At 49.7% G+C, this 18,948-nt stretch overlaps 1 protein-coding gene across 5 annotated transcripts; it reads right to left on the reverse strand.

Annotated features, from left to right (window-relative positions):
• Positions 1-4,172: 4,172 nt before the first annotated feature.
• On the reverse strand, positions 4,173-18,567 carry C1QTNF2 (C1q and TNF related 2). Of its 5 annotated transcripts, XM_016214026.2 has the most exons (4): positions 9,856-10,469; positions 8,769-8,971; positions 8,382-8,634; positions 4,173-4,953 (listed from the first exon to the last, which is right to left on the reverse strand). In XM_016214026.2, exons 2-4 carry the CDS (start codon positions 8,925-8,927, stop codon positions 4,340-4,342), a joined length of 1,026 nt encoding a protein of 341 aa, XP_016069512.1. In that variant the 5' UTR covers positions 8,928-8,971; positions 9,856-10,469; the 3' UTR covers positions 4,173-4,339. The 5 variants fall into 5 exon arrangements, 4 of the variants coding, with proteins under 4 accessions (XP_016069512.1, XP_087673087.1, XP_016069513.1 ...); XM_087816961.1 differs by lacking the exons at positions 8,769-8,971; positions 9,856-10,469 and adding an exon at positions 18,519-18,567; XM_016214027.2 differs by lacking the exons at positions 8,769-8,971; positions 9,856-10,469 and adding an exon at positions 18,109-18,393.
• Between the last annotated feature and the right edge of the window lie 381 nt (positions 18,568-18,948).

Consider the following 18,948-nt stretch of genomic DNA (forward strand, 5'->3'; position numbering starts at 1 on the left):
GATGCCTAGAAGATGTCTGCTGAGCTGACATCCACTAGACTGGATCCTGCTTTGTGGGAGGGAAGTGTTTGGGGTCCAACCCCCTACCACTCAGGAGAGCCTCAGTATCAGAGCCCTTCTCATTTCTCTGGCTGCCTTCTTGTGGGGGGCACACAGCAGGGCAGGGAGGGCCTGGCCAGTGCAGCTGAAAGGCAGCCTTGGGATTCAGAAGCCTGGTTCCAATCCCAGCTATGCATTTCCCAGTGAGGTGACCTCTGGCATTCTTTCTAGGACTCAGATTTCTCCACCTGTAAAGGAGGGGTGTCAAGAAGCTGAAAAGAAAGAATATACATCAAACCCAGCATATGGCTAATGTTCAGTAGCAGTTGGTCATGATTTCTATTCTAGCTCAGGAAACCTAAGAACAGCAATCTGTTGGAAGTCTTCAGTTGGAGACAGAGGGCCGGATGTCAAAGATCAGTGTTTCAGAGCACACTGGCCCGATTCACCCAGCTGTTTTAATTTATGCTTCAGGAATGCCAGGCTCTCTCCTTGGCTCTGCTTTGGAGACAGAAACATAAATGTTTAGTGCCAAAATGGATTCTGAGATCATCTGATCCAACCCTTCATTTTACAGATGGGGAAACTGAGGCCCCCAGTCTAGAAATGACTTGACCAAACCTGCCCAAGGAATCTGAAGGCAGAACTAGGACTGGAACCCAGACTTTCTGTTTCCCTGACAACTGCTATTATATTCCTGCCTTACACCAGCTATGTCTGCAATTTAGAATGTGTCCAAAATCCCTTTAACTGAGAGTACTAGGAAGACGTGCAGCTCTTGTGTGTAATTCTTTTTCTTTTCCCAGCAGAAGATCATGGTCGTATAAAACAATGGGCCAGAATCTCTCTCTCTCTTTCTCTCTCTCTCTGTCTCTCTCTTTTGTCTTTGGCTCTGAATCTAGAAAACAGTCTGGAGAAGAGACCAGGGCATGCCTTTCAGTTTCTATGCTTCAGGACTGAAGGTTTGTATAGTAGATGTGCCCCACCTGGTGGAATAAGTGAAGATGACGGTCAGGAAATGAAAGAGGGCCTGGCTGCTGCTGCAGGACTCAGCTGGTCTTATCTCGCCTTAATTCCAGCATTGTCAGATCTCTTCTTTATTTAAAATTGCAATAGTTTGTTCACAGAAATTTTTTAAAAAAATATGTTTTTATTGATTTCAGAGACAGGAAGAAAGAGAGAGAGAGAGAAAAAGATAGAAACATCAATTATAAGAAAGAGTCATTGGTCTGTTGCCTCCTGCATGTCCCCCACTGGGGATCCTTGGCATGTGCCCTGGTCATTAATCAAACCATGACCTCCTGATTCATAGGTCGACACTCAACCACTGAGGCACACTGGCCGGATCATCACAGAGATTTTTTTGCATTAGTTTCAATGTATTAATATATATTACATTAAAATATTACTTACATTGATTGCTGAGGTTTTTGGCACTCAGTAGGTGAATGCCTCATTTGCCTTCCCCGGTCATGGTCCTCATCTAGCAGTCAGCCCTGAAGACCCTCCCAGATGTACGGTGCCCTCACTTGTCCGATGAGCCATGAGGCTGGGCATGGGTCTGGCTGGTGTGTCAGGATAGCGGCCCTAGTGCTCTGTGCAGCTTAATAACCGGAGCTGCAGCTTCTCTAGGCTTTCTCCAAAGGGGACCATGACAAAGACTCTCTCCTTGCTCAAACTCTAGCCAGGCTCCTCTGAGCCCTCTTCTTGACCAGGCCCGTCAACCTTGGCTTATAAAGACTTGAACAAACACATAGTTTCTAACAGCTCAAGGCTGCAGCCCAGGCATGACCCAACCCTCCCTTAAAGTGGCTGCCTGAAAAAACTCAAGCCAGCCCAAAGAATGTATTGCTTGTTTTAGCCAACATCTGAAGATAGCATCTGTCTCCCAGTTTCTGTGGGAGGAGAGGAGCCTATTCAATAAGAGCCAGTTAGCAAACACAGTGTGTTTCACATGGACTGATGTCCCATCTTCCTGTTTTTCGTAAGTTTTCACTTCCCTGACTCTACAGAGTGCCCCTCCCCTCCTCTCCCTATTCCCTCATCTGCCCTTTAAAACACCCAGACACCTGTGTACAAGGTGAGTTCACGTTATACGTGCTTCCCTATTATTAAAATTTATATATTGTATATTCCCTGTATACTGTTGCAATAGTATATTACTGATTAAAATCTGACCTTACCACTTTAACTAGTGTCGAGCTTAGTTTATCTTTGACAATGGCTGAATTTCAAAGTTCATCCCTTATGAGAAAACACCCTGGAGTCAAGGGCAATGTTATTGCACAAAGATGCATTGGGTTCTGGGTTTTCACCAATGCCTGCAAACGTGAAGGCCTAAAGGTAGGCCCTGTCTGCTGAGGCTCACAGTATGGGGCTGGTCCCCCAGTGTGTCTGCAAAGGCCACCTTCTTGGGACACCTTCCTTGTTTGGGCCTCCATCCTGCATCAGCTGCTTGCCAGAGGACTCCAGTGGTTCACCAAGGAGGCAATCACCCTCAGAAGTGTTAGTGGATAAACCAGCCCTCCTCCTTGCCATCAGCTGGTTATGAGAGACCCCCTGAACTGTGTCACCTGCTTCTGCCCACCTACCACAAGCACTCCCGTCACCACCTCCAATGGCACTGGACCACATCCAAGGGAGAGAAGACCCCGGCCCCGATTCCTGCAAGGTTCTGCCTCCATCTGCCCCACCCCCACAATGGATGCTGACTACCCCCCCACTGTCCCCACTGCCCTGGGGATTCTCTGGTAGGGTGACAAGAAGACACGGGTTTCGGTCAGACCCAGATGTGGCAACCACAGAGCTCTGGGGTCCTGCTCATCTTGCTCAGGCTGGATTTATTACCCAGGCTACAAAGGGTTAAGTCCACTGCCTTCAAATGCCTACATCCCTGGAGGAAGGAAGAGGAAGTGGTTAAATAAAGGAAAAGTAAAAAGAACTGTTCACAAAGATTCCTGCTCAAACTCACAAGCTGGCCCCTCTCCACAGGGGTGCCAGGCAGGACCCCGACTGACCTACGCATTAATCTGTTTGGGCCCCAGACCCCTTCCTGGGTTTCTTACCTGGGGACGTCCTGGTGTATCTCACTGATTGAGAAGTGGGCCTGCAGATGATTTGTAACTAACAATAAGGTGCTTAAATGTGAGATGGACTTGACTCAAGCACGGAGCAGATTCAAGGTTATCCCTACATTGCCCTGGCTGGTGTAGCTCAGTTGGTTGGGCACCATCCTATGCACCAAAGGTCACTGGTTTAATTCCTGGTCTGGGCACATGCCCGGAGTACAGGCTTGATCCCCAGTAGTGGGTGTGCAGGAGGTAGATGGATGTTTTGTTGTTCTCACATCGATGTGTCTCTCTCTCCCCCGTCTCTCTAAAAATCAATAAAAAAAATTTTTTTTAAAAGGTTATTTCTATATTAATGTCATGCTCACTCTTGCATCCTGACAAGCTTTCTTGAGGGAATGAACTCTGCCACAACCTATGAGGTTCTGTATAATCTTCCAGCCTCGCACCTCATGCCTCCCGGCTCCTTTGTTACTTCTCTGCAACCCTCTGGCCTTCAGTCAGTTCCTCAGCTATGCCAAGATCTCTCCAATGTCTAGGCCTTTCCACTTGCAGCTCCTTCTGCCAGGAGACCCCTTCCCCCAGCCCTCTGCATGGCTCCCTCTTCTGCTTCAGTGCTCAGCTTAAAAATGAACCTCTTTCTGGGACTGACTTGGAAGGGACTTAAGAGAGCCTTGGGTAGTTGGGGGGCTGGAAATACTCTGTTCCTAATCTACACAGAGGTTACAAACTCTGCATGTAAGTAAAAATCCATTGAGCTGTCCATTAAGATGTGTAGACTTTACTGAGTATAAGTAAACCTAAAAGGATGGAATCCAAAAAAACTTCCACCTCTTCCCTGTCTCCTGTTATTCCGATTACTTTTGACCATGGCGTGTGCATTTCCACCCTGGCTCAATAATTACATTATTTGTTTATTTGCACATTGTATCTCCGCTAGAATGGGAGCCCCATGAGGCCAGAGCCTCTGTCTGTCTTATTCACTGCGGTACCTTCCAGCCTGTAGCACAGCTCCTGTCACACAGTAGGTACTAAAAAAAAATAATAATTAGATAAATGGAAGGATGAATTAAAAAAAGCTTGGATTTAATGATGGAGGGAAAGGGGGCAGAGGAGGTTGGCCTGAGTCCAGAAGCTCCTGACCCCCAGCCCCAGCAGACAGCTTAGGGGTCTCGCCCTGCAGGCCCAAGTCCAGGAGTGGGTTCTGCCCCTGGAGACCCAGTGCGGCCTGTCTACACCTCATTGGGGTCGCCCTGGTCGGCGTAGATGAGAAAGCCTGTGAAGAGGCTGTCGGTCCAGTAAGGGTCGTAGAAGAGCCCGTTCTGCTCCGAGTAGAAGATCTGCAGCCAGACCTCGTCACCTTGCTTGAGAGCCAGGATGGTGGAGCCCGAGGCCACGTCGTGGTTGCCCGTGTTGGCGTCGAAGGTCCGGATGCGGTACTGGCCGTTGTGCACCAGGCCGATGGCCAGGTGCTTGTTGGCCAACGTGATGTCGTAGGTGAAGTAGTAGATGCCGGGCACGCTGCAGACGAACTTGCCGCTGGATGCGTTGTAGTGACCGCCCTCGTTCATCAGGATCTTGTCAAACTTGATGGGCAGCCGCTCCCGGGGGTAGCTCTTGGTCACCGCCACGGAGAAGGCCGACTTGGCGTGGCCACTGCCGCAGCTGCAGGGGCCCGGGAGGCCGGGCTCCCCCTTCTTGCCCTTGGGCCCCTTCTTGCCCGGCGTGCCATGCTTCCCTGGGGCACCACTCACCCCTTTGGGGCCACGAGGGCCAGCCTGCCCAATGGCCCCGGCTTTGCCCTTTGGTCCTGGCTTTCCTCGATTGCCTGTTCGGCCCGGTGGACCTGGAAGACAGAGCAGCTGGTGTTATGAAGGGCGCCTCAGAGAAATGGGCAGACCTGTGGGCCTTGGCTTTCCATCTTTGGAACACAGGCCTTTGGGTAATAGGAAGAACCAGAGGGCTTTGGAGCTACCTGGAAATGGGTGCAAATCCTGGGGCTGTAACCCGGGGCACGTGTCCCAGTCCTATCTGGAAACTGGGAATGGTGATACTTACCTTCCAGAATCACTGTGGATCGGGGCAAAACTAACGTAACAACTCATAGCCTTTTCTCTTCTTGCCTTCTAAGAAGAGTCTGGTTTGTTTGCTCGAACAGTCCTTTGAAGGGCTGTGCTGGTCAAGGGTTGAGAAGAGAACTGGAAGAAGCCTCTTGACCTCAAAACACTGATCTTAGTGAGATTCCCAGATCCCTGCCCATGTGTGCAAGGGTGTTTAGCACAGCATGGCTTGCAATAGCAAACACTGGGGACAACTAACTGCCCATCCAAGGGGAAAGGATTAAAGATTATGAAATTCTATGCAGGAGTTTTTTAAAAATGAGGCAGATTTATGTGTACTATATGAAAACTTCTCCAAAATATCCTGTTAAGAGGAAAGAGAAGGTGGTAGAACCATTTTTTTGCTTTTTTTTTTGTTGTTGTTCAAAGGAAACCACAATGCTGTTTCTGCTCATCTAAGTGCATAGAAGAGCACCTGGCCCATAGTGAGCATGAGCTAAATACACTAGGCATGCCCTGCAGAACATTTCCTGTAGAATGCCTCTTGGTTTTTAATACCACATTTCACAAAATGTGCATTTCTCTCAATACAATATTTTTGGCCAATGATTATATAGAAAATATTTATAGTCATGTCTCCTAAACTCAATACAACATTTTATCTTTTTAAAAAAATTGATTTTAGAGAGAGAGGAAAGGAGAGGGAGAGAGAGAAACATTGGGTAGTTGCTTCCTGTACATGCTCCAACTGGGGATTAAACCAGCAACCAACTATGTGCCCTGATCGAGAATCGAACCGGCGACCTTTTGGTGCATGGGATAGTGCTCACCCAACTAAGCCACATTGGCCAGGGCTAACACAACATTTTAAACAAAACATATTAAGGGTAAAGAGCTGAGTCACATCCAAACACAATTGTACAACTGGTACAATTGGTTGACCGGTAGAACTGGGTGTAGATATTTTGAAAAGCCTATTGAATGCCAATGAAGGAGCCTGCTTCTGAAGGTTGTTGGTGCTAAAGAACATTCTAGCATCACTGTACACAAGTCAGCTCTTTGTTAACCACTAAAAATTGGATGATCAGAAAGTAATGTAGGTATTTTATACCCTAACAAGATACTTTGCTTCTTATATGTATATATGTAGGCATTTTACTGTGTTTTAGAGTTTTGGGTTAAAGTGTAATATATTTTAATGTTTCCTAAGTAAGTAAGGAAATAGATTCCCTAATAGTATCTTCTCACTGAACATTTAGTTTTCAGGAACAGATGGCTTATACTAAGTGCCTGGCAGTGCCTGGTATTATTATACACGATGTAAGTATGTAGAAAAGGGCCAGGGAAGATTCATATTTAACCAGTTATCAGTGTTTACCTCTGGAGGGTGAGGGCAAGACAAGAAGGGGGTAGGAATTAAGGAGGACTGTTGCTGTATTTGCATTGTTTGAGTCTATTGCAATGACAGTGTATTTGTGTGTAACTCAAGCTGTAAGTTGGTTGGGCGTCATCACATGCGCTAAAGGGTGGCCGGTTCGATTCCAGGCCAGGGCACGTGTCCGGGGTTGAGGGCCTGCTGGCCAGTGGGGGGCTTGCAGGAGGCAGCTGATGGATGTTTTGCTCTCGCATTGATGTTTCTCTCTCTCTCTCTCCTTCCCTCTCCCTTTCCCTCTCTCTAAAATCAATTAAAAATCTTTAAAAATAAGTAAGTAAATAAATAAAAGGAACAGGGGGAAAAACAAAACCAAGAAAGGTCACAAAGCTGTTCTTTAAGAAAATGAAAACAAACGGATGGGAGAAGGGGCTGAGTGAGCAGAAGTAAAGGCAGAGTTGTTTTGGATTTAAGGTGTTTGGGGAAGACAAATAAGGAAGCCTACCGGGAAGTTTCTACCACATGTTATGTGATGTGCTTCCTTCTTGATTACTTGTTTGAGAAATTTCAGGAAGAGATGACTTCACGTTTCAAGACCTTCGTGGAGATAAAGTTATGCATGTGTGTCAGGGGAGGTGGTTGGTGGTCTTCCTGTACTAGGACTGGTCCCAGGGTGACCGGGCTTTGTCCTGGTTACATGTCAGGGCTTTCCATCTCTCAACATCACATTCCTTGGTGTGTTGGATTAATTCTCAGCAAAGATTCACTACATGGCAGGAGAGATGGCCCAAAGCAGCCCCAGACCTCCATCCCCACAGCTCTTGATCAAGAGGGGGGAGTCAACAGCAGATATATCTGTCCTCCCCTAGGACTCCTAAGGTGAGAGTCAGGGAAAACTCTGGCTGGTCCTGTGTGGAGCACATGCCCAGACCCGAATCTACCACTGTTGGCAGGAAATGGGATAATGCTTTGTCAGTGTTAAAATGCCATACAAATAAAAGTTATGATTTCCCTCCTGCTTAAAACATACATTTTTGGGTTCTGCTGACGCTGGAAAGTATTTGGTTACTGGGGTGAGAGTTCAGAGATGTAAGTGAAGTCAAGGCTGAGAGGGCCTGTAGACGGTATCCAACGTGTTTGCTGGCTACCTGGCATCCTTTGGGAACTGACCTTCACTACCTCATGTGATCCCAGTGAGGCTGTCAATCCCAGTGACCAACTGCCCTCACCACCCAATCACACACACCCAGGGGTGGGCACAAGACCCAGTTCTGGCAAATGGTGGTACCTCACCTCCATGGTCAAAGGGATTGATCCAGGATGGACATGTGATCATGGAGGATCAGTCATCCTGAGATTTGCTCTATGGGTCAAACCATGAAGAAGAAGCCTTGAGCCTACCAGTTGCCATTTCAGAACTTGCAGCCTTCGTGAGAACAAAACCAACACACAGAGAGAAGCAGAGCCGTGACAATATTTGAGTGCCTGGATCCAGTCATTCCTGAAGCTTAACTCTTGGGCTTCCCAATTGCATGAGCCAATAAATTCCATTTCGGGCTATAAACTGGGTTTCTACCACTTGCAACCAAAAGAGGTCTGAATAGTATTTCAGGAAACTTGCCCAAAGTCACTCAGCAAGTCAATGGTGCAGCTGGGGAAGGAACACAACATTTAATATTCACTTTTTTTTTTCAGAATACACTGCTCTTTTTAAAAGAGACATAAATTTGGTTGATAATGAGATGGGATTAACACTAGTTTTTGTAACTTCATAAACCCCATCTGTGCCAGATGCTATTAACCCCAGGTGGGAACAGGAGGGGCAGTCACTGGACCTCTTACCTTCCTCTCCGCTGTCCCCCCGGTCCCCATCCTGGCCATCCTGGCCATCTTTGCCAGGAAAGCCCATCCTTCCCACCATTCCCGAGGGCCCTGGGGCTCCTGGGGGGCCGGGTGGGCCCTGGGGGCCAGGTAGGCTGCAGACAAGTTGAGGGGAGCCCTTCTGGAAATCCCTGCGGACGAAGGCACCAAGCAGAGGGTCGGCTGCACAGGGGAGCGCACAGGCCAAGAACACCCAGGGGATCATGGTGGTCACCTGTAGGAGGCAAGAGAGCTGTGAGCAGGGGAGTCCGGCCATTGAGCTGACTGGTGGTCAGTCAGAAAGGCATCCGGGGGGAGGACGCAGCTGGGAGAGGTGCAATTCTATTCCTCGCTCCTGCTTTCTCCTACCTCACATACAAGTAGCTGGACACTGTCATCAGATCTTGAGTATATATTTGGATGAGCTGAGTCATGGGCCCAGGATATACTTTGGAGGGGTCTTGGGGTGACACACTCATCATCACACCATTGTCCTCTGGAGCAGCAGGACTTATGGCCCAGTGACATCTGGGCTCCCAGAAGAGAAACCGAATTCTTCAAGCAGGTTTGCACTGGTTTGGGAAGTTACAGTTTTGGTTGAGGGAGAGAGAGGAAGGAAGCAGTGGAAGTGAGTTTCCCAGGCAGGTGAGGGTCCAGTGAACAACTAGATGAAGACAGGCAGGGGAGAGGGGAACCATGGGCGTCAGTTACCCATCCCCTCTCTCTCTGACCTCCGCTCTCAGCCACACACGCTGGCCAAGAGGGAGGCGGGCCTGCTCTCCAGCCCATGCCTGCCGGCACCAGCCTCTCTGAACAGCAGGGACAGCCTCAGTGACAGCTCGCCCAGGGCAGGCCCAGTGTCAGGGCGGAGAAGCAGGGCTCTAGAACACACAAGGAACAAGGGATTTCTCAGAGCTGCAGCTGGAGGTTCCCGCAGCCGGAGCCAGGAACTGTTTTGGAAATAAAGACTGGATGACTAGATTCTGGTTCCAAACCTAGAGGGAGGGAGAGGAGAGGCTCCTTGGCCCCAGGACACCTCCAAGGAAAACAAGGCTCCAAATAGCCTTGCTCCCAGCCTGTGCACTCACCCTCCGGGTTGCCCCCCCTCCCCCAGTCTACTTTCTATACCAAAGTGCTGAGAAAACCTGGGGTGGGCGCCATGGCCTGAGGAATCCAGACAGCTTAACTCTTCCATGGTCTTTTAAATAAATTCAGAATTCCAGACTTGGGGAAGCCCCAAGGATTGGTCTCCTCTGACCTCTTCAGTGACTGACAGGGAAACAGAGACAGAGGCAAACTGACTTTGCTGGACACCTACAATTTCCCAGGCACTGTGTGACGCTCTTTACTTGAATTCTTTTATTTGAAGTTTACAATACATCCTATGAAGGTGGAAAACTCATTGTTCCATTTTTCAGAGGGAGACACAGAGGCTCTAAGAAGTCAAACGATTTACCCAAAGTCACATAGTCGGAGCAGTGGGAACAGCATTCGAACCCGTGTCCGAGGGCTCTGCAGACCACACTTCATTCACTGCACCTTGCTCCCTTCTCCCGATATTGGTTTCCTGTTTTATAGAAGAGGAAACTGAAGCTCAGAGAGGCTAGTTCGCTCATGTTTACATAACTAGTTTGCGGCCGAAGTTATATTTGAACTTGGGTTTGGCTGACCCTCATGCCCAAATGCTTTCCATTATATCAGGGTTTCTTTCATTTTTCCTCCCAAATGTCCCAAATTACAGGAGGGACCTGAAGTGTGTGGCAAAACTACACAGAGCAACAGAGGTTTCTTTGATATTGTGTATTTTGTCATTTTACACACATCCACACACACACTACACACAGAGACTTTGAAAATGTAAGAGTGATGCGTTTTCTCCTCAGGATACTCGAGTAAATCGATGCTTGAAGAAAACCTCCTGTTCTTTAAGAGGCCTGCGCTTGGCTTAGCCAAGATGATGGGGGAGGGAAGGCAGCCTCCTGGGCTCTGACTCCCCACCATCAGCCTCTTTGGAGTGTTAATGGGGTGTTTTCAGGGGCTGAAGCAAAAGACCAGGGTGCACAGAGCCCATCCGGAGGCCATCAGCTCATTTCTTGCTTGGACCTGGCAAGAGCCTCCTCCCTGGTCCCTCGCTCCCCACGCACGCACTCTCCGAGCTGGAGCCAGAGGGATCTTTTAAAAGCACAACTCAGCCACATCACTTCCTGGCTGATCTTGCTCCACTGGCTGCAAATATCAGACCCCCTGGCGATGTGGCCCACAAGGCCCCAAATGACCTGGCTCCCCTCTACCACCACCCAACCCCGGCTCCCCCCACCTCTCACTGCGCCTCCAGACATCCCTTCTCCTTCAGACCAAGCTCCAGGCTGCCCCTCTTTCTGAAACCCAGGGGCCCCGCCCTTTGGCAGGCTGGCTTTTTATCCTGTTTCAGCTTAAATGTCACTTCTTCCGAGGCCTTCCTCACAGCTCTCCCTTTGGACCCCAGCTCCTTGCTTGTCTTTCCAGCTCTACAAGCTCACCCCTATTCACGGTATTTGCCTGCTTGCCTGCTTACTGGGCCTGTTGCATTTCCCCCGTGCCTCCCATTAAAACGGAAGCCCCTTGGGAGAGGGGACCGCAGCTAACCTGCTATACCCCTGGGGCTTCCAACTTTCTTGCACATAATGGGTGTTCAAGAAATACTTGCTTTGCCCTAGCCAGGTTGCTCAGCGGTTAGAGCGCGGGCCCGCGGACTGAAGGGCCCTGGATTCGATTCTGCCAAGGGGATGAGCTTCTGTTGTAGGCTCATATCCGCCCTGGTCGGGGCCCATGCAGAAGGTGACCAATAGATGTGTCTCTGTCGGATTGATGTCTCTCTCTCTCTCCCTCTCTCCTTTCTACTCTCTCTAAGAAGCAATGGAAAAAAATATCCTCAGGTGAGGATTGAAAAAAAGGAGAAAAAAAGAAAAAGAAGTACTTGCTTGATTAACGAGTATTTGGGACTCAGAGTCTCCCCTAGAGAACATCCACAGCAAAGGGAAAACAAGGCAGCGGCCTATTGGTCCTTCCTCAACTTTAAAAAATTATCTTAGTTCTCACATTGTCCTTTCTGGAGTGAGTTGACTGCAGGAGGCTGCAAGACAGTCTGCCTGCTAAAGGGAAAAAAGTGTTGGACGATTAAACCCCAAACACAGAATCATGAGGTGCTAAACTTGGATAAAGTCCTTCAGTCTGGTTTTAATCTGCCCAGTCTCTTAACTCATCTTTCAGTTAAGTAGCTAATGATTCATAAATACACATGTTCTAGGGAAACATTAGGGGCTAAAGGGCCCCAGCCAGGACTGTCAGGGAAGCAGCCTTTCTCCTCCCTCTTCCTCCCACCCTCAGGAAATGCCCCCCAATTCCTTCCCAAGGGCCCTCCACCCAGATTGTGATGTGAGAAAGGCCAGAATGGGGACATCTGTCTCTGGCTGACTCTACCTGAACATGGTCTGCCAGTAGAAACTCAGGGGACACTTGTGTGGGCCTTGAGCAAGACTGCTAGGCCTGAGTTCTGAATAATCTCATCTTGGAGATCAGAGGACATAAATCACGTACAAATAAATTTGACCTGTTGGTGATCAGGCTGTGGCGCACTGATAGGTAGGGGCGGTTTTTAAGAGACATGAGAAACCCAGCCAGGAAGTGTCCTCAACTATCCGGTAGAAATAATAGTATACCTGCCTCGTGGTGTGTGTAGGCATAGTGAGACAATGTCCTCAGGGTTTCTCGCCCAGTGAGAGACACAGTAAACGCTCGGCGGCTGGAGAGAACTCTGCCTAAAATGCCCCCTGATGCTAGTCTCCTCCATCCAAAGCCCTCCAATAGCTGCCTGCCTCCTCCTTCAAGCCTCAAGTCTAATAACCTCTCCTCCGAGAGTCCTGCCCCAGCACAGGATCTAAACGAGCCCGCCTACCCTGCTTATTTGCTCAGACCACCCTGGCCTTCCTTTCTAAGCATAGGGCTCAAGTTGTGGTTCTATATTTCTTTGCTTCTTGACCTGTTAACTGTCTATGTCTTTCCCCTGGAGATGAAGGTCCAGGAAAGCAGAGATCCTGCCCATCTTGCTCTGTGTGATGTCACCGGAGTCTAGCAAGTGCTCAACTCACAGTTGTTCCAGCCTTGAATGAAATGGTCACTTACAATAAAAGAGCAACAGGATCAAAAGGGTTTCAGTAAATGTGCGGATGACAAAGCCACACTTGGCTGCTGAGGGAAACCCAATGAGATGACTGGACTGGGATTCAGAAGACTGGGCCCCAGTCCTAGCTCTGCAACCCACTGGTCATGTGACTGTAGAAAAATCATTTCCTTTATCGGAGCTTCCATCTCCCCACCTACAAAGTGGAGATAATAACACTCACCCCCTCTGCCTCACAGCGCTGCTCTGAGAATCCAACAAGATAATGGATGTTGAAAGCAAAACGTGATACAAAAGTTAGAGCCTTGTTTAAAATTGTAATTGCTGCCAACTGCAGCTGAGCTAACAGCACGCAGTCCTGATCTCACACTAGGGGCTCCCGGAGTATTTCATGGGGAGGCCTAGTTCTGGGTGGGGGAGGGCACCTGAATCTGACCCAACTGGGCAAACCTTCCAGTGCTTGGACTTAAAACGGAAGGGCCGTGGTTGCAATGGGGCGGGGCTTGCTTGCAGATGAAATGCCTTAAAAATTGGCTTTAATGGGAGTGCAAATTCTATAATGAGAAACACACCTCGCCCTCCCTGAATTCCAGGAAGCAAATTGGAAACAGCCCTCTCCAGCTTCTCTGAAGAGCTGAGACACCGACTGGAGGAGAGAGGCGCCGGCTGCAGGGACTCACACAGCGCTCATCCCACGGTCCCCTTTCTTGGGATCTCCAGGTCAATGCCCATTTGGAAAACTCCAGCATCCAGAGTCAAAATACAGACCATTAAAAGTCATGGGACCTACTTGTCAAACGGCCCCAGAAAATATCTGGTCTCTTTTCTCTCTTTCCACCCCCTTTTTCTGGCTCAGTCTAGAAAAAGAGGCCCGCGGCCAAACCATGACCTGGTGAGGTCTCAGCAGCCAGGATCTCTCGGGGTCTGTCTCAGGGGTACTCCCGAGAGCACACGGGGAGTCAGCCTGGTGGCCACTGCATTAATGCCCCAAATCCTAAGAAACCAGAGAACGTGGCACGTGATGCAGTGACGTCGAGCCCATCCTTTGGGCCCTGGGCTTCACGTTGGACCTCAGCTGCTTGTGCAGTGCGGTCCAGAGTCAGGCTTTGGGGTGTCTGAGGCCAGAGTCATCAAGCTCCGGACCTGCCCAGCGCTGCAGTGAGAGGGAAGAATGCAGCTGATGTGCCAGATGTGAGGGGAGGTAAGGAGGCCTGAGGCTGTTTAGGAGCCTGTATCCAGCTTCCCCTGAGGACCAGCCACCAAACAGCAGGCCAGAGGGCTGGGGACCATGTTTGAACAGTGCTGTCCAACAGACATGTGACATAATGCCACATATCATTTTAAATGGCCTTATTGCCACGTTAAAATGTTTTTGTTTTTTTAAAAAAAAGCAGGTGTAATTAATTTTAATAATATGTGTAGGTTAGACTAATATATCTCAAACATCACCATTTCAACATTTAATCAATAGAAAAATTATTAATGCGGTATTTCGCATTTTTTAACTGGCACTAAGTCTTAGAAACCCGGTGTGTGTTTTACACACTTGTAGCGCATCTTAATGCAGACTGGCCACATTTCACGTGCTCCCTAGCCACGTGCGGCTACTGCATTGGCTCTAAGCGCAGCTGCTTGGGTTGCAATCCCACGAACTAGCAGTGCAGCCCTTTACAAATTACTTGTCTTCTTTCCCTCAGCCTTGTTCTCTCCTGGGGGCGACGGCAGCGGTGTCTACCTTAGAAGGTTCCATAATGCTCCTAGAATGCGGGTTGCACATGGTAAGAAGCATCACCTACTGTTATTTCATTATTTCTTGTCTTTCTGAAAATCAAGCAACATAATGGATGTTGGAAGTAAAGCTTGATACAAAAATTCAGACCTTGTTTAACCTTGTCATTACCACCAGCTGCGGCAGAACTAATGAAAACCAGTCTTGACCTCCCTCCATGAGTCCTGTGGCATTTCAGGTGCAGGCCCTATAGTCTTAGAAGAAACTCTCCTTTTTCACTTAAGCTAGTTTGAATTGTTTCTGTAGGTTGCTATCAAAAGAGCGTTGTAGGGAAGCTTGGCCTTCATTCCTGCCCAGCCATTCCACACTGGGGGACGTTGTGGGGGTCCCTGTCTTGGCCCCACACACCTATGAGCCACCTGGTGTGACCACGATCCATACATAATGCAGGTGAATAATAAAGGCAGGTGAGTCGATGGGATAGTGCTTAGCTCTTCAAGTGACAGAAGGCCCGTGGGACATGTGTGCTGGAACTTGGCACCACAGCTTGGCAAGGATGCCCAATCAATGGTGTCACCTATTTTTACTGCCTTTGAGGCTGGATGCTGGAATGAAAAGCTGTGGTTGTCGCTTATATAGGGCACAGTGTCTGGTCATAATGAGGACCCAGCCTGGCATACCTGTGTGGCCAGGAGAGGAAGTAAGTCCTGCCCCTTCTTTCTCTTTGACACAGGCTCTCTCTCAAGGGCAGCCAGGACCGTGCTGAAGGCAGGGGAAGGAAACGGGGCTAGGCGATTCCTCAGAATGGCACAGAGGCACCACATTTGAGGATCTGGGAACTGAGGCAGGGGAACAAAATCTGAACTCTGAAGGGTTGGGGAAAAAGGGCTAGGTTTTCTTTGACTTCCCTGGGCTTGCTGATATCCATGGAGCCACTTCTGGCCAGGCCCTGACAGACATTTGGAGTAACTCTAAAGATCTAACATAGGACTGGTTTTCAAGAAGCACAGAGCTGATCTGGTGGTTAAGAGATGGTTAGGAGTCATTTTCTAGCTATTTGACCTCTGCTAAGTTATCTCTGAGCCTCAGTTTCCTTGTCTGTAAAATGGGAGAAAACTGTATGGTGATATTTGAATCACTTGAATTTGAAATAGCATGATAGAAACATATTTATGGTTTCCCTTTATGTGTGAGAGCTTGTGAAGAACCTTGCAAGGCAGCAGGAGTTATAAATTGCAGACTGTGTTTATGCGGTAGCCATGTGAGAGCCCTTTTCGAATCCATGAACAGAAATACTGCCATCGTTCCTTCGGCAGGTGCGTTTTGAATTATATCAGGAATTTGAGTTATATGAGGTCTTTAGGAATGCCTCCCTGAGTGCTTTGATTGCCTGTCCCTCCCTTATAGAGTAATGATAATATTAAATGAGCTAATGTAGTAACCAGCCCTCAGGAAGCACCCAGCAACTGCAGTGTTATTCTGATATAATAATAATGTGTGAGGCCTGGCCGGGTGTGGCTCAGCAGTTGTGCATCAACCTAGGATCCAGGAGATCTCGGTTCGATTCCCAGTCAGGGCACATGCCTGGGTTGTGGGCTCGATCCCCAGCAGGGGGCGTGCAGGAGGTAGTTGATCAATGACTCTCATTATTGATGTTTCTCTCTCTCCCTTCCTCTCTCTGAAATCAATAAAGATATTTTAAAAAGTAATAATAATGCGTGAGAACAGGAGAGATGTGATGGGAGATTAAAAAGCACAGCCCGGGTGGTGTGCAGCCCCTGGTCCAGAGGAGGAGGGGACTCCCCGTGTGTGTGTTCTCTGTGTGGACTGTGTGTTCTTGTTTCAAAGCTTTGATGTTCACCCTCTCCGTTAATCTCCCCACAATTCTAAGATGCTGATGCTATCATCCCCATGTGGCAAAAGAGAAAACAGGGCTCGTAAATAAAAATGAAGTCAGTCCTTTTTCCCAGGTCGGAGCTGGAATGAAACTCAGGCCTACTGACTCGGGGCCCAGGGCTCCCTACCCTCTACCATGGCCCCTCTGCTTGGGCACAGGACATGTACTTAAACCTGACCAGGGCAACTCTGTAAATAAGCCATCTACAGAAATGCACACATCCAAGGGAGAATTATTTCCTTGAAAAAAGATTCAGCACAGAATTTCTTTCAAAAGTCCACATAGACTAGAACTTAATGACCAGAAATCAAATTTCTACAGGAGCTCATCTCACGAAGGCCAAGGCAGGTTGGCAGGCCTTTGACCTGAGGGGGGGTGCGGGAATCTGTGAGTGTACACCCTCTGCTACCCCATGGTGAACATTGGGGAGTAGAAAGCATCAGAGACTGGGACTGTGGAGAAGGTCTGGTGGTCTGTGTCCACTCAGTAGATGAAAATGAGAAGGGATAGCAAGATAGGGCAGAAACGCCTGGTCGGTGTGGCTCAGCAGTAGAGAGCCCGCCCATGAACCAGGAGTCCACTGTTTGATACCCGGTCAGGGCACATGCCCGGGTTTGGGGCTCGATCCCCAGTAGGGGGCGTGCAAGAGACAGCGGATTGATGACTCTCTCATCACTGATGTTTCTAACTCTCTCTCCCTTCCTTTCTCTGAAATCAATAAACACATATTAAAAAAAAAAAAAAATAGGGCAGAATGGAGGGATTTGCAGAGAAAGAAGTAACTTCTTGGGGAATTTGCTGAATATCTGATGGAGGCAGAGTAGCTTCAAAGATGACCCCAAACTAGTGAAAGAAATCCTGATTTATTGGTACAATGACACACTAAGACACCGTCATAAGAACAAAGTAGGTCTGTGTATGCAGATATGGAAAGATGGCCAAGATACACAGAGCAAAAAAGGCAAGTAGCAGCATGGAATGTAAAGTATGATTGTCCTTGAGTTAAAAAAAGATAGAGACATACAAATATATATACAGGAAATTTCCAAAAGGACGCAACATCTTGTTGAAGGGGTTGCCTTTCCGAATTGCGAGCTGTATGGGCTTTTAGTTTTCACTTTCTACCTTTTTGAAATGTACATTGTTACATTGTTAGTTTTATGTTGTTTAAAACAGAGGGTAACCCTAATGTAGAAGGGTTAGAAGATCAGTGAGGTTGGCGTCCCTGCCAGGGGCTGGAGGGAAGCCAGACATCTGGGAAGAAACGGGTGTGTGGTGCATGCGACGTGTTAGGACGAGGGCAGTGGCGATGTTCTGAAGGTGTGGAGGGCATGAGGAGTTGGCAGCTGAGAGTCACCAGATAACAGAATAAATCAGAGGAGAACTGTGTGGCCGGACGGGCCTGCAGAAACGGATAATGGGAGAGAAAACACTTCAGACAGTGCTAGGATCAGCCTTGGGTTGACATAGAGAGGACACTGTTGATGCTGCTGGTTCAGTGTGGCAGGGACACGGGGCCTCTGGGAGGAGGCCAGTCTGAGGAGGGGACTCTTGAAGGGCTCTGGGCAGGAGAGTTTCTCCTAAAGGAGCAGAGGAGGACCACACTGAGGCTGTGGAAAGTACTCAAGGTGTTAGGGGAGAGGCCTGGGCTGGGAGGCCACTGGGGGCCAGTGTGACCTTTGGCTGGGAGATCCTGTCCTGGAAGGGGGCAGTGGCAGTGGGGATGGAGAAAGAAGAAAGTCTGGGGGAGGAAGGCCAGCGCCCAGGGCTGTGAAGAACGGGCCGCACGCCTCGGCTTGCAGTTTAGTACTCAGAGCTCAGCCTGCAGCTCTGTATAAATTCAACCATGCGAAGAGCCCACGAGGTAACGCGCGCAGTAACTGTTAGCCTGGATTGTTAGCTGCGGTGTTGGACTCAGACTCACCAGGGTTCAGGTCCCCTGACCAGCAGTTGCCAGGTGCTCAGCCCTGAGCCAGTCACTAGCACCTCCGAGCCTGGCCCCGCTCCCGCCGAGGCGCCGAGCTGCTGTCCTGGGAATGAGACGCCGCAGCCCGCGCTGGCAGGGCCGGCACCCAGGGGCGCGGTACCCGCAGGGCCGCAGCTGTCAGCAGGTGAGCCCCAGCCCCCGCCCGCACGCAGCAGGCGCTCAGTAAACGCTAATTCATGGTACATGCAGTTCAGAAGACAGAGGCCAGGAGGTAGGAATCCGTGCACTGCCAGGCCTGCAAAGAGGGGGCGCTCGCGGCCCCCCTCCCCCTCCTCGCACCCCCGCCCCAGCACCGCGCGTCCTCCCCTCCCCGCCGGTCCTTCTGCGGACAGAGGGAGGACACTCACCCGGCTGCCGCCCGCGGTCCAGCAGCGTCCGGAGCGCCGAAGCCGAGGGCCCGCTCGGAGTCCCCGCCCCCGGGACCGCCCCCGCCCCCGCCCCCCGCCCCCCGCCCCGGGCATACTTTTCCCATCCCGTCACCCCGACGCCTGCCTCCCGGTCACGTGGGTCGACCCGCGGCTCCGCGCTCTCCCTTCCCAGTGGGTTTGGAAAAAACTTTTAGCGCTGGTGGCGACCGGGGTGTGTGAACGCATCTCTCCGTGTGTAAGAACCTGGCAGTGTATTTGGAGGTTTCCGTGCGTGAAAGCGACGGTTACCCAGGCGTTTGCAAGGGCGTGGGTGTGTGTGCATGTGTCCGTTGCTTGCACGTGAGCACTCCTGTCACGGTGGATCTGAGGGTGCCTGTGGGCATGACAGCTTACAACAGAGCACATTTCC

Source organism: Miniopterus natalensis, chromosome 4 (assembly GCF_054644295.1).
Source record: "Miniopterus natalensis isolate mMinNat1 chromosome 4, mMinNat1.hap1, whole genome shotgun sequence".
NCBI classification, from domain to species: Eukaryota; Metazoa; Chordata; class Mammalia; order Chiroptera; family Miniopteridae; genus Miniopterus; species Miniopterus natalensis.

Bases quoted from the DNA above. Each gene is read 5' to 3' on its own strand.
- C1QTNF2 (XM_016214026.2), bottom strand. From the start codon at position 8,927: ATGTCACTGGGCCATAAGTCCTGCTGCTCCAGAGGACAATGGTGTGAT. The intron at 8,635-8,768 runs GTAGGAGAAAGC...TGCCTCCTACAG, and splicing joins TCCAGCTACTTGTATGTGAG to GTGACCACCATGATCCCCTG. The intron at 4,954-8,381 runs GTAAGAGGTCCA...TCTGTCTTCCAG, and splicing joins GGGGGACAGCGGAGAGGAAG to GTCCACCGGGCCGAACAGGC.